We start from the raw sequence: 16,006 nt of genomic DNA on the forward strand, positions 1-16,006 counted from the left end.
AGAGAGAGTTTTAAATTTCACAAATATTAATTTATTTCACCTGTATTTCCAATAGGTTTCAGAAGAGAACATAAAATGCATTCAGCGGCCCATAGCAGCAAATCCACCGAGGTCATGCTCACTTTTGTCTCATACAAAGTATCAGGGGGAAAAAGCATTGATATTGTTACAAATGTTCTTTTAGTGGAAACCAACTCAACAGCACTTTCAAACAAAGACCCTTGCATCAGGGTCTGCTCTACAACAGCATATAATGGAGTAATTCAATTCAAGTCAATGTTTGCTAAATTCCACATCCAAGCAGGGTTGAGGTGCATATTCCATCAGATTAACTTCCTGAATTGTGCATATGTTCTTTACTCTTTTTTGCAATATTAATAAATAAGCCCTCAGCTTGCACTCATCTGCCTAGCAGAGTTGCAAGTGGAAAATATATATCTATGGATCTAGTAGACAAAATATATACTGACCTAGAAGACAGGTTTTACTGTTCCCATCAAAGTCTACTGGTGTAAAAGCCCAGCCAATAACAGTTCTTATTTTGACATTAAACTTGATTAAATGCAAATTACTGTCAATTCACAGCAGTCTATTTTTCAGCCGTCTCATGAGCCACGGCTTTATAGTTCATTTCCTTGTTTCTTTTTTGGTTTTCTTCTCTCTGCTACATGACCCTGGAGTCAGTGAAGTTCTGCATCTCTCTAGCTTGTGTCCTAGATTCATTACATGGGGATCCTGGCCAAGTCCCTTGTGAAATGAGCTTTGGTTTTCTATCACGGTCCATGGCAAGTGCTAGTGCATGGATCAGAGTGGCGTAGCACATCATTCAGCAGTGTTTGAGAAGCTGTCAGTTTTCTATTCCCCAGAAGCCCAGAAAGGAAATAACACAAAAAGTAAGTTAGCTTGCTGCCCAAGAGAAGGCGTCTCTTCTTGCTCAGAGGGAAGACAACGTTGGTCTCAGGCAGAGGGCAGTACATCATACCTCCACTCGAGTATGCAGTTCAATTTTCCTTTTCCAGTACATGTATTTTTTATTTGCACCATAATTTTCAATTCATTCTATTGGTGCTGACTGTCCACTGGCAAGTAGAACACCATTAATCTCCTTCAGAGGAATATTCAGGGTAATGAAGAGCCTGAATGACTATGGCTCAGGCCTCCTGGGGGGCAGGTCTACTCTACAGCTGGAATCGAAGCTCTGAGATCGATCCACCAGCGGTTGATTTAGCGGGTCTAGTGAAGACCTGCCAAATCAAAAGCAGATCATCTCCAGTTCATCTCTGTACTCCACCCGCGATGAGAAGAGAAAGGTAAGTTGATGGGAGAATTTCTTCTGTTGACCCCTGCGGTGTATACCCCACAGTAACTAGACCTAAGGTATGTCGACTCCAGGTACGTTATTCATGTAGCTGGGGTTGCGTAGCGTAGGTTGACTTACCGCGGTACGTAAACATAGCCTGGGATGGTTAGGCATGTGCAGCAGCCAGCTTGACTCTAACATTCCCACAGTTCTCTAGTGGCTCACTGTGAGGGGTCTGCTGTTGGGGGGGGGAGGGATCTTCATCCTCCGGGGCTCCTGGGAACCAGGCCACCTCACTACACTGAGCAGCAGTTCAGTCTATAAAGCCCAGGCCCTGGGATCAGGGCGGGGTAACAAACACTGGTGCAGGGGTCAGACCCTCAAGCAGGGGCTGAGCAAGCAGTTCAGTCTATAAAGCCTAGGCCCTGGGATCAGGGAGGGGCAACAAACACTAGCAAGTCAAATAGGCTCAGGCCTTTGGGCAGGGCTGAGCAGTAACAGTTCCAGGCTTTGGCCTCCTCAGGCCCAGGGAGAGGGGGAGTCTGCCACCCAGATGCTGGGGGGCAGGGGGGCACGCAGGCCCTCCCACTCCACTGCGTCCCAGCCCGGGGCCCTAACAGCGGCAGGCAATCTTCTTCTGTGTCAGTGGGGATCCTGGCTGCAACACACTGACATTGGTTCTGGCAGTGTTGCAGCCAGACTGGGGTCGGCTGCCCCTGGGCCACTTCCACTCTCCCCCTCATCGAGTACCTGAGTCGTCGTGGTGTCAGCAGAGGAGTCAACCACCAAGGGTGAGTGTCCACAGGCGGGCTCAGCGGGTCCTCGGGGTAGGTGGGGAAAGGTAGGCTAGGCTCCTCCTCGGGGTAGCCGGAGCGGGGTGGTCCCGGCCAGTCCTCCTCGGGGTAGCAAGCATGGGGCAGGTTTGCTTCCTCCTCCGGGTAGCTGGAGCGGGGCAGGCTCGGCCAGTCCTCCTCCGGGTAGCAAGTGCGGGGTAGGCTCGGCCAGGCCTAACTGGGATAGTGAGCAAGTGGTAGGCTAAGCTGGCCACTGCCTTCTGCTGCCTCTCCAGCGGGAGCTCGGTCGCAGATGTCCGGCCTTTCTGACGGCTGGCTCCTTACTGAGCTCGGAGGGCCTGCCTTTATACTTCCGGGTCGGTGCTTGACCCTTTGCGGGGCAGGCCCAGAGCTCCGTAGCTCTGCCCAGTCCGGCCTCCGGCTGGGCTTTTCATCCTCTGGGGCACCTGGAAACCAGGCCGCCTCATTAAACTCACTGAGATGTAACTTGTATTCATTACTGATCCCCATCTGGTAAATTGAAAGCCTTTTCCTCATCTCTCAGTCAACATTAAATAAAAGCTATGGAGAGAGTTCTGGAAGGGAGCATTCATGAAAATGCAGCAACACAATGAGACTTCTCCAGGTTAACGATTAGAGAGGCAGGCACCTGCTTTCATCATCACATATATCTCCAAAGAGCCCAAATCAGCTTCCACTGCAGCCAACTGCAGAACTCCCATCAAGGTCAGTGGGAGCACAAATCAAGGACCAAGTCTTTCCAAAACCCTTTTCTAAATACATGGTTGGCATCTACAACTAGAGCTGAGTGAATAATTGATTTTTCGGTTCAATGGCCAAACCAAAAAAATCCAAAAAATAATTTGGCTTGTTTCAAACCGAAAGTGATTATTTCTAGTTTTTCTCAACAAAATGCAAAAACTCCCAAAATTTTGTTCACGTCAAACAAAACATTTTTAAAAAGTCATTTTAAATTGGCATTTTTTTGTTTCAAAAATGGTGATTTGAAGTAACATTGTCCAAACAGTTTGTTTCAAAATTTCTGATTTTTTTTGGTTTGGGGGGGTTTTTTTGGCCAAAACTATTAGCCAAATCAGACCAGAATTTGTGAATAGTTTCCAAGCATCGAAAAAATATTGGCCAGTTCTATCTATGACAAATATCAGCTCAAGCTTGTCAGCATTATTAATCAAACGTTCTTTGCAGAAAAATCTTGTTTGTAACCTTGAGAGTTCACTGAAGAACTCAGTCCATCTATTTTTATTTCTAGTCAAGATACTCACCTCCTCTTCCTCTATTTCATCTCTTCTTTGCTCACTGCTTCAGTGGTTTGAAAAGGGAAAACTTCAGGTTTTTCACCTTGTCAAACAAGCCACAGGCTGGCACCCTGTCAAAAGAAGCTCAACACTGGATCAACATTCCATTCGAACTGTCTGAACATATCCTTAGTCTTTCCAGACTGTGAAGGTATGTCCAACACACAGGCTGTGTTTACAATGTGCTTTTCTCTTAAAAATTACCACTGTAGCACTACCAGCAATGCAGCTTCACCATTGTTAGAAACAGTGGTAGCTCTATGATCCCCGTGTTTTCATTCCTGTGCCATGTGACCCTTTTAATAACACATCCAGATGATGTGGTAAAAACCATAGGAAAGGCGTTTGTAAACTAGAGCTCCACATTTCCTGCCGCTGGGAGAGCAGCAGTCATTGTCCATTCAAAACACTCTGAGTCCATCTTGCTCGCTCATCTCTCCAACGGGACCACACCACACCCCTCTTTGCATCCCTCCACGACTCCATTTTTGCACCCTGTCAGACACAAGGTCCTTGACTTTCAGGGACATTTAAGGCCCTTCACCATTTAGTTTCACTCTCCCTATCAGATCTAACGGCTTATCTTGCTGCTGGCCCTCACCTTTGCCCTGCAAGTGATGGTCCACTTGCCTGACCACTTCTCACTCGAGCACCTGTGCTTTCTCTCACGCTGCCCATCTTTGCATTGGAAAAGGTCCCTGGTAAAATCCCTGAAGCTGCCATCTCCCTGGCAAAATCCCTCCTCAAAAGCTAACTCTGCTGATATGCCTACAGTCTTGCTACCAGCTGGCACTGGCTGGGCAAGTGATGAGCTGTGGCTTCTCTTTTCTTGATCAACTCTGTTTTACTGTTCACTTTGACCTCTTCCTCTCAACTCATCTCCACTCTGTCTGTCTGTTTCATCGAGATGATACAGCCCATCACGTACACAGTGGGAGCTCTCCAGGTCAGACGCTGCCTTCGTCATTAGATGTTTGTACTGCACCTAGCACAATAAGGCCCCAAGCCTTGACTGGAGCTCCTAGCCTTTCCATAAAAGAAATAAACAATAACTGGGGGGAAATTTAAGAAAAAGCCCAGTGAAGACAACACCGTGGTTTGTTGGTCTCCATCTTGAGAAAAAACTGGGAGCTCCTAATTAAGACTCTTGCGTCTTCAGTACAGCCATAATTCACATTGCGTTACACAGATGCAAATTACAATGCTGTGAGAGGTGAACAATATAAGAATAGAGAAAAGGATATATAAAGATTCACAACTCAATTTACAATGAACACGAATAGCCAGATTCTGACAAAATACAATTTGGCCCTACCATCTGAGTCTATTAAAGAAATACCAAAATAAACCACCTATGGAGAACATTCAACAGAATTCTGCCTTTAGTGAATCAGAATACATATATACATGCTTTAAAAGCTACAGTGTGACAGGATGCAAATATTGACAAATCCTAACACAGCAGAAATGGACTACTACTACAATAACTCCTGACTTAAAGTCATCCCGATTAACGTTGTTTTGTTGTTACGCTGCTGATCAATTAGGGAACATGACCGTTTAAAGCTGCACAATGCTCCCTTATAATGCTTTTTGGCAGCCGCCTGCTCTGTCCACTGCTTGCAGGAAGAGCAGCCCGTTGCAGCTAGCTGGTGGTGGCTTGGAACCAGGGTGGACCGGCAGCCCCCCTATCAGCTCCCCACTCCCTTAAGTTCCCTGGGCAGCAGCCGCCCAGCAGGCTATCAATTGCCGGCAGTTCAGCTGTCCCTCCCTCCACTGCCATGTGGTGCTTCTGCCCTCTGCCTTGGAGCTGCTCCTGGGAGCTTCCTGCTTGCTGTGCGGAGGGAGTTGGGGGGAAAGCGGGGCTAATGTTGGGATGTCCTCCTCCCCCCTACTCCTGCCCCCCGCTTACCCCTTCTCCATATAGAGCAGGGTGGGGACAGGGCTAAGTACACTGGCCGCAGCTGCTGTCTCAACTTCCTGGTCTTTTTAAAGGCAATGCACATAGAAAGGTGTCTCTGTACTTATAGGGGCAATGTACATCTCTCTCTCTCTCCCACACACAAGGTGTGTGTCTTTGTCTGCCATGCTGTCTCCCCTTCCTCCATTCATGCTGCCTTGTAGAGTGTAAGACTACATTAATAACAGTTTGTTAACCCTTGAGGGCTCAGCCGAATGCTAGTTCATCATTCAGCAGTATGGCATTCCCTGGAAATATCCCACCCTCTAACTTCACCACCTCCACCAAGCTTCACAACCATCATTGCTGTGTACAGTATTAAATTGTTTGTTTAAACCTTGTATGGGGTGTGTGTGTGTGTATATACATATATAGCTTTTAGTCTGGTGAAAAAAAATTCCCTGGAACCTAACCCCTGCATTTACATTAATTCTTATGGGAAAACTGGATTTGCTTAACATCATTTAGCTTAAAGTAGCATTTTTCAGGAACATAACGACAACGTTAAGCGAAGAGTTACTGTATCTGCGTTCCTACAGGATGCAGCCACTAGTGGAAAATAAAATTACGTGTTGATTGAATTATTTAATGGAAGCAACGCTGCACATACTATTATACAATCACCATCTATGCAGAAGTATGATAGTGCCCTTAGCATACTATAAAATCCCAGACTGAAAGGATTAAATGTGTGATTAAAATAAAGAGAATTTGTTAATGTTTAAAAGGAAGTGCCAAACTGATGACTCTGCAAACTGAAAACCTCTGTGTCTCTACAAAACAGCTGGAACATGGACACCGGCTGTGTAAGCTTCTTCCACAACAATTCAGTCTCAATCTAGAGGGATCACATCTGCGGTGAGAGGATATACTAGTCTCTGTGGCTCTCTCAGTCCTTGATCACTCTTGTAAGATTTCCAGCAGTCATGGAATTAGATCCAAATGTGGCAGTGGGCTTTATCTGGTGTGTTGTGGACACCTGTCCATAAGCAACTGGACTGACACCCACTAGCTTAGATCACCAGGTTAGAAACAGCATTCAGCTGGCAGTGACTTTTTATCACTACCCACATGGACAAGATTTGACCCCATGACAATCTCTATGCCATGGCCAACCCCAAAAGTAAAGCACGTCAATCCTTCACCCACACAGCTGGTTTTAATACTTTCCTCCTCATATCAACTTGATTCCCATTCAGTAACTATGTGCTCAAATCACTTGAACAGCAATTTATAAAATCCTAAATGCAGCTATAAGTTATTTTATATCCCCTCTCTTTTAGTCTGATGACTCCCTCAAAGTGGCATCTTCATTATTTCATTTTATTCCAAGACTATCAGGGGGAAAAACCCAGTAATAAAAGTCATCTTTATCTAAAAATCAGGAAGGCCCCTATTTAGCAAAACACTTAAGCACGACTTATTTTGTGTTTGTTGTGCACAGCACTTAAGGACATGTTCAAGTTCCAGTGACTTCAATCGCATGCTTAAGCGTTTTGCTGCATAGGAATGGACTTACTTGTGCTTGAAGTAATCATCATCATTGCATTCCCATAAGTGTTTTGCTTAATTGGGATGCTATACAGGCAACAGAATCATCAGAGAAAGCATATTTCTTTTAGCTTTCTATTACAGCCTCTTACATTTGAAACGAAGAATATAGGCAATGTTATTAGACACCGGGTTACCTTTAGGACCTGCTCTAAGTTCTCCAGCTTGGCTTGGAGCTGGTGTTTCTCCTTCACAGCCAAATCTCGTTCTTTGGTCACTATGGTGAGGGTTTCTCTAAGCTGAACATAGTCTGATTTCACCTAAAAATATAAAAAAGTAAAATAAAAAGGAAGAGTGAGAGGTAAAGTACTCTCAATATAGACAGTTTACCAAAAGAAGAGCACATCTGAAATGAACACCATTCGCTTGCGCAATGCTGCCTAAAGCCATCAAATGGGGACAGGAAAAAATATAAAGCAGAAAATAAGAGATAAGAAACAAAAGCAAAAATTGAAATCAGGTAAGGGGTTAAACTTGAGTGAAAAAAAGAAACAGCACAAGAAGGAAATCATGTGAGTATATCATGTGCGTGCAAATACACACATGCACACACCCACTCTCATTTGGTACGGTTCCACACAATCTGACAATCAAAATTTAATTGGGCATAAGTTAAAAAACTAAAAGGAAAAGGCTAAAACATATACCAGTAAATACGCAAAATAGATGAAAATAACTCAGATCAAATAGTTTTGTTACACTTCACTCCACCCTCACCTTTTTGTCTGTATGTTGCGTATCTGGACTGCAATCCTGCACAGAGATCTGTTAGTGTAGATTTCTGGTACAGTGTTACTCCAGGCAGATGTAGGGAGCTGCTTTAGACAATGCAGCTGTTTGCAGGATCAGAACCCTCAGCTGTAAGCTCTGAGGCCCCGGTCTTGCAATCATCAGTGCATGTGAGTAACTTTATTAATGAAGATATTTCCATAGATTTTAATAAGGCCACTTTGGTGTGAGTAGAGACACACACATGCTTAAGTATCTGCAGTATCAAGCCTTGTGTTTGTAAAGTGTCTACCACACTGGTGTTCTATAAATAAAAGCAGTGTCCTATGATTCTTCCTCCTCATCTGAGGCTGCAGAGATGTGAGTATAAACAGATCATAGACATACCATTTCTGATTTAATCTTTTGACTTCATCAAGTCAGCCTGTTCTAAACCAATAATAAGCATGAGCAACAGAGCAGAGTTAAAATGTCTAATCAAATTATTTTCCGTTCTAAAGAAAAAGAAATATTCACATGTGCAAAGATTTTAAGGGAAAACACAATTTTTGCTGCATGTCTTACTTCCAAATAAGACAGTATCATGAGGTTAAGTTATTCAGTAAATAAGGCTTAATTTCTTTTTTAATTTACCCCAGAGTTAGCTTAGGCTTTCAGTGCAAGTAACTCAGCACAAAATAGAGGATTTTGGGAACCTTCAAGTCTGCACAAAATATAGAGACTGTGTAATATGTATTACACACATTCACTGTGTATTTAGAAAATAAATTATTCCATCAATATTCCATGGACCAGTTCTCTTCCTTGAGCTTTTGATCCGTATCCTCAGCTAATGTAAAATGTGAGAACCTGACCCCTCACTCCCGACACTGTCTAGAGGAGTCCGGCAATGTAACAATTACAGAGTATATCACATCAAGAATTGACATCTTCAGAACATAACATCACAAAGAACATTAACAATTCAAACCCACTACTAATAGATACATAAGATATATAGCGTTCACATAAACGTGACAAACACACACCTTCACAACGCTGCTCGCAAGGACGTAAACGAAACAAAGCCCACACCATTTTTAGCTCAATAACAGTCTGGACAACATCTGTTTTCTTTGTCCAGTTGACAATCAGAAATGTAACAGTGAAAGCAGGATTAGTGAGTGCAGGGCTGGGTAAGGGAAGGAAAGACAGTGCAATAATTATAGGGAAAAAATGTGTAGGCTCCGACTGTGGGTCAAAGTTAGTTTCTCCTTTCCAACACAGCTATAGACGGGACAAGTTCTCTTTCTGTTTGATTAGTACACAGCATTTTTTTAAACCCAAAGACATTAAACAACCTCCTACGGTGATATCTGTTCAGAAAAACCCTGGAAAACCACATTTTCCCTCTGGCTCCAGATTGTTAACTCGTGAATTTCACGATGGTTCAAATTGAATCTAAACTATTCAATGTAACCCTGCTATTTGTCTTTGCAGAGGGCTTTTTAGAGAGCAATGGGCTGGAAAAGAGAAAGAACAAATCTTGTTTTCCATGAGAACTAATGTAATTACCATCAACCTCAGAAATTTTTTTTCCTCCATGTATATTTTATTTTCCCTTTCCATTCAAAAAACTCTTTACAATAGGAGATATATTCATTTAAACAATGGATTTTCAGAAGTTATTAACTTCCTGAATACTTGGTATTGTCTTTCGCTGCTCAGATTGCTTGATGTACATTGTAAAAATATAACGTGGTGGGGACAGGCAAGCGTGTTATTGTCTGTGATTCTCAGTTAATTTACTAACGATGGATGAAGCACAAAAGTTTGGAGCAAGCTCCAAAAAGGGGTGTACAGTTCAGCCTGAAAAAAATAATTATTTAATTGTGATAATTGAAAAATACTGGGCTTGAACCAGGACCAAACTAAGGTCATTACATGGGGCACCCAATTCTGTCATCTAAAAATATATGGCAGGTAAAGAAGACACACACAAAAGAACCAAAAATCGGGGACTATCTTGACATGAGAAAAAGAGGGAGAAAGAGAGAGATTAGAGGGGGGAGGGAAGGAGAAAGTATAGCTCGATATCGAAGGGGTTGGGAGATGGGGGGAAGAGTAAAGAGAACATAGGAATGTAAGTCCAGGAAGAGAAGATAGTGTCCTGGGATGATGGGAAGAGAGTATTATGAGCAGGAGTTGTCATGACAGAAGAGACATCTTGATAAATGGTGTCAGAGGAGGGAGGGAAGATTTTGTAAAGGATGTCTTTAGTGGGAAGGACGTGAAGAGACACCAAAGGAAGAAAAAGACTTGGGACAGGTTGTAGGTAGACCTGAAGTAAAGGGGAAAAAGGGAGTGGGGAGATTACATAGGAACTGGGAGAAATGGTATAGGAAAGGGAACTGAGGAAAGAAAGCAAAAGTGGAAACATAACAAAAGGTAGGAGCAGAACACAGAAATGACATGAATATAAAAGGAAAAGAATGAAAGCGAAAGGACAGTCAGAGAAGGAAATAAAGAAAGGGTAAAAGGAAGAGAAAAGCACAAGGAAACACACATTTCTTTAGGGCTATGCAACTTTATTTTGATTTTATTCATGCTGCTATATGTTTTCAGATGCAGTCCATCAGGAACGAAGGGGACAGGAACGGTGATGTACTCAGGAAGGCACAGATAAGGGCCTGACTCTGGGTGACAAAGGTAACTTGCCAGCAACTGTGCATGCTAATTATAGTGAGAGGAGACATTAGGAGGGTGTGAGAAACATGGTTATATGTACTGTGGGAGGCAGGACCACAAGAAGGCAGGAGTGTGGTGGCACTCTCTCACCATACATACATGAAACATCATGATGCAACTCTTTTAGTGTTGTTTCACAACTAAGATTGCAAGCATTACTGAAGGCACCCTAAATCTTAAGGGTGGTCTTCTAAAAGGATGAGAACAGCTTCCTATTGATACACAGAAAGTAACTGCAGTACCTTTATAAAACTAAATGAAAGTAATAGTAAAATAGGCTTTATGTCTTGAGCTTGTGATGGTGTTGTCTAGTGGCTGCTCCACAGAAAAGACAAGGATAATGCTGCCAACTATGACAAATCTCCTTTAGGCTGGGTGTTAAAAGTTATAAGTCTATGCATTTGGATCAGAAGGACCTCGATTCTAGTCTTTGCTCACCTATATGGGTGATTTATATGAGGACTATATCTGAGAAACACGTGGTTTTGTTAAAATAGGAACTTCCTGCAGTAAAGTTAGAAGATGACAAAGAAACGGTAACCCAGTGGTACAGAAAATGCAATTTTAGGGCCTATTTATTTTGGTTTTAAGATGTGGGACTTGTCTATCGGGGGAAATAACCCAGAATAGCCATGGTGGAATAGCTACTCCACATGAATTCCCAAGTGGACACTCTTGTTCTGTGCTAAGAGGGTCTTTGTGCAGTTTAGCATAATCCATGGTGGAAGTAGATTAGGCTGTGAGTGTGGAACAGTTATTGCACTTTAAATGCACATGCTAATTTATTTTCCAAAAGCTTTCGTCTATAGACAAGCCTTTAGCGATAGCCTACTACCCCAAGGTAAGCATAAGGTTCATATCTATTACTGATGACAAACTGACACGTCAGATGGAGTCATAATTAATCCAGCATTTTGAATTAGTAAGACTGTGTTTAACCTGTTAGTGTGCCCCAGTGGATAACTCACTAGAGCAAGACTCAGGAGGCCCGGCTTCTATTCTACTGCCACTGGCTTGGTGGATGACCATGGCCAAGTCACTTCACCTGCCTGTGCCTCCATTTACCCATCTATACAATGGAGATGATACTAACTTCCTTTGTAAAATGCTTTGAGATCTATGGATGAAAAGCAGTATATAAGAGCTAGGTATTATTGTTTCAATCTCCAGGAGAGAGAGAGAGAGATATGATATAGAAGACAGATAGATGTATGTATACTTCACTCTAACAATTTTCTCAAGAAGCTTATTCACAGTCAATTATATCTAGTATGATATATCTACATCATAGTTAAGAGCTCTCACCTAACAATAATTGTATTTGAAAATACAAACTAAAGTCAGATTCTGTTCTCACAATTCATTTATACCAGAATAACAGAGAAGCATCAGACCTAATGTCCTATTTGTTGGAGTGCAACTTTGTATATTCATAAATTTATCATTTTCCTTAATAATAAATCTTATTCTACAGAGTGACTGAAAAACATCCCTATTAGATTTTAACAAGGGATTACATGGTAATATGGTACATCCATTTACCAAAGGATTTTCAATTTTCTTATGTCTACTAGTAACAGTTATCTGGATTTTTTAAAAATTTTCTTTGAAGTGTTGGTGAGCATTGCATGTTTCTGCTGTGGATTTTTTTCATATGGGAAATAAAGGGCCATGGGACCAGACAGTGAATCCCAGAGTTCTTCTGACAATGTGCCTTGGAGATGTGTGGAATCTGCAAATGTTTTATCTGCCTGTCAGACAGAGAATATTTCATCCAAAGATCTCAAAGCCCCCCCAAAAAACCACTTTAGCTCAATGATTATCCAAATAGTCCTAATAATCTGTATCTAAACCTGCTCCTTTAGAGGTTCAGGACTTAATAAACAAACATCTCTGCATATTTTCATTCTGCACCTTGGGAAGAAACAGAGGAAACACGTCTCCATAAATAATAATAATATTTTGTACTTCCACAGCACATTCTGACCAGGACTTTCTCCTCCTGAGGATTTTGCATTAAATCACACAGACAACTGTGATATGATTTCTTATACACAGTACCCAGAACAGCAGCAGAGCGTTCCAGGAGTCTATAACTCCCTCATTTTTGTTTTACAAAATATGCACTAAAAGTGATTTTAATGATCTCTCCAACAAGCCGTCTGTTTAAGAATATATGGGATATGCATGAAATTGAATTACAGATTGAGCACATCTATCAAAGCTCCCAGTGGCAAAGACAGTTGACCTACACAGATCCATAGTAAACAGTGATGATTTCAAGAGAGAAACACTGGGAACATTTTGCTCTGTGATGACTCTGCGTTAAATGCACACAAATGAGTGTGTCATCCACAAAGCTTTTCATTCTATATATTACCACTCAAACACTTCTGTCACTTGGGTTGGTTATGAAATCTAGAATATTAATGAAACATCTTCAGTTTTTCGTAATACTTAAATCCAAAGACTATGGAGTTACTAGAAAAATACTGCAGTTTATTTCATTGGTAAGGAGCTCATTTAGCCAAGCAGTGAAAGAACATTTCTCTCTGTGCCAAAAACAATTTAATTACATTGATAAATGCTCTCTGCAGGCCTGCAGTTTACTCCGCCATAGGCAGACCACAACTGCTGAGATCAGACTAATTTACCTGTTACAGAGATTAGCACCCTAATACTCTGCTTTAATACTGGATGTTAGTGAACCAGCCAACTTCTCATACTACTATAATGTCTCTGAGAAAACATAATCCCATATGAGGAAGAGGTTACATTTTCCGTTCATAATTGTTTATATAAAATATATATGTTAGAAACATATTCTGAACATGCAATGTATACACTCCCCATGTTTATATATGCATATCAGCAAGCAACCAAATCAGAGCCTACATAAAGCGCACTCACTTTCAGTATGCAAAACCTGCATATATCCATAGTGAAGGAACTTCTCCCCTAGGGGGCAAAGGGCCAGCACAAGAGCTATGCACAATTAAATACCACTTAAGACTTATTTTGGAGGCTTAAGTGTTGTATAGTCTCAGTGATGCCCTTTGCACAGGAATGAATTTTTCACCCTTTGTGCTGTGCACAAAACAGTTAATGGTTCCTCTACAGGCTTGGCCTGTTTTCATACAAAATTGCCTTGGTTGTATGCATATATCCTCATTTGTATCCACAGAACTGCTGGGGCAATTTAGGTGCCCGTTTTTCAAAATTAAGTCTTAATGAGTTAAAAAATAAACTCTGTACAAAAAGAAATGAAAATGGTTCTTATTTGTATGTGACTACAATGAGTTTATTTTACGTGTATTCTTTATCTTTGAGGGCTGATCTTTAATAGTGTTAAAACTCTTCCTATCTTTAATATGCAGCAGTTGTGTAGAGGTTTACATTTTCAAAAATACTAGACAAACTAATCCATACTCCCAAATCCCTCTGGCTCTTATCAGTGAAAATGAGGCACAGAAGGTTACATGATTTGCCTAAATCCACACAGCAAAGCTAAGGATAGAATTCAGAATTCCTAGGTCCCAGCCCTGTGCTTAGACCACTTACCTACCACACCCTTCTGCCTCATGGTTGATTTTTCTGTCTAACATTAGTTTATTTTTCATTAAACTTTAAATTTTTCTATTTCACAGTTTTTCCTAAAAATACTTCCTTACTCTATACCCTCCAATTAATTATTTTTGCCCTATCAATTTGAGAAGGCGACATGCTCATGGGGGCCTACAAAAATATTCCACACAGAATATGAAGTATTTTTGTATTAGAAAACCAAATATCTCCTTGCAGACTTTGAGAAAGGAGCAGAGTAAAACCACCTCTGTGCATCTGTAATTAAGAATCCTGATAATGAAGTTCACTCTCTTAATCACAGCTACAAGTGAGCCGATTGCTAAGCCTGACTCAGAAAGCAGAGCGAGAACTTGTGCTAGGAAAATGGCTCCATACATGCTGAAAGCTTTCCCTGTATTCCATAATATTGTCCAACCACCACACACACTCGAATAAATTGTCATAGCTCCACTGAGTTAATATAGAGACAGATGCTCAGCGGCCAAACTGTCATCACTCCTCAGTTGCTGTAAATTGCCATGTACGTCAACAGAGCTTTGACAACGTACACCAACTGAGGATCTACCCTTTGGTGCCACAATAGCATTGTTTGGTGAGGGGTCTCAATCTTGGCCTCTGATGTCACAGCTCTTTTCCTGGCACTAAGTGCAAGTATTTTGAGGGCCTGCTCCTGCTCCCATTGAAGTCAATGGGAAGTTTTGCAGGACTGGGCCCTAAAGACTTTTAAAAGCCCCAGGTGTGTCTGAGACCTGCTCCACGGATCTCCTGGATGGGTATTTGTGCTTGGCCACTAGCCATGGTTTAAAGGAGCTCACCACAGGTGCTTCAGTCTGCAGGTAATTGTGCCTGTGCTATGGCAGGGCCTAAAGTGTAGAACGCCAAATAATCCATATCTCTTAACTTTAAAAACAGCTTAGAATGGTTTTATTCTGAGCAATTTGTTCTCTTTTAGTTTGACTGCTGTTACCCTATTATCTATCCCTTCTGTCACATTTCGGTTTTTCCTCAGGCACTCACTTCATGTACAATTGGCTTTATTTTATTTTTTAAAAAAGGTCTTTGGGGACAGATGATCTTTGAATTTTCCTTTTTGAAATGGGTGGAATTCAGACTGCAAACTCTTTGGGGCAAGGATTACTTTTTGTTCTTTGTACAGTTCCTGGCACAGTGAGGCCTTGGTCCGGTCCAGGACTGGAGTTCCTAAACACTACAATACTAATACGACTAATGGGTTAGTTTTAACCTATAAAGCCCTAAATGGTGTGGGTTACCGAGATGTAGTTTCTCTCTGCCTGATAGACTGTCACAATCCAGACAGCCAGAAGCAGCGGTGCTAGAACCCCTTTAACCTCTAGGAGATGGGGCTGCTTGAGGGTCATACCTGGAGAAGCCCTCTTGGTTGGCCAGAGCCCAGATTTGTTAACCTTCAGGCATGCTGCAAAGCTCATCTTTTCTCCTCCTTCGTTAACACAGCTGAGGTGAGTGTGTGCTGAGGTGGATCTACTTATGGGAAGTCCCTTGTTTATATTCATACTGCCATTTTGAATGTAGGTGATAGGTACCCAGAGCACGACTTGAGTTTCAGTGAGCTGTATTTCATACATCTTAAGAAACAAACAAACAAAAACAATTGGTGAAATCTGAGCTCATTGAAGTCAATGGTAGTTTTGCCTCAACTTTAATGGGGCCAGGATTTCACCCTTTGTATTTTAAATTTGTTTTTGCAAGGTTGTTCAGTACCCTGGGCAAAGAGAGGGGCATTGTAGCTATAATTTACTATTATTGCTATTTACTACAACTACAATAAAGGTAAATGGGGCTCACATTCTTCAGTACGTTCTTAAGCCTCCCCTGCATTAGCCGCACATGCTACACTTGTCTGAGATAGACTGTAAACTGCATGGGAAATGGACCTTATCTTTATGTGGCTAGTGAAGAGTACACTTGGCAAGCTCTGTGAACAACGGCAGTGGGGAAAGGATGATGCTCGAACTAAGCTAGAAAGGTATTTAGAAGAAAAACATCATGAGAGAGAAGCACTAGA

At 41.8% G+C, this 16,006-nt stretch overlaps 1 protein-coding gene across 6 annotated transcripts in view; it reads right to left on the reverse strand.

The window, feature by feature from the left end:
• RIMBP2 (RIMS binding protein 2) overlaps positions 1 to 16,006 on the reverse strand; it is a 357,320-nt gene that overhangs the window by 111,085 nt on the left and 230,229 nt on the right. For all 6 annotated transcript variants that reach the window (XM_075059902.1, XM_075059901.1, XM_075059900.1 and 3 more), the window contains one exon: positions 7,059 to 7,181. In XM_075059902.1, the coding sequence (XP_074916003.1) occupies positions 7,059 to 7,181 (123 nt within the window). The remainder of the gene's footprint in view (positions 1 to 7,058; positions 7,182 to 16,006) is intronic.

Source organism: Chelonoidis abingdonii, chromosome 22, assembly GCF_003597395.2.
Source record: "Chelonoidis abingdonii isolate Lonesome George chromosome 22, CheloAbing_2.0, whole genome shotgun sequence".
Classification (NCBI taxonomy): Eukaryota; Metazoa; Chordata; order Testudines; family Testudinidae; genus Chelonoidis; species Chelonoidis abingdonii.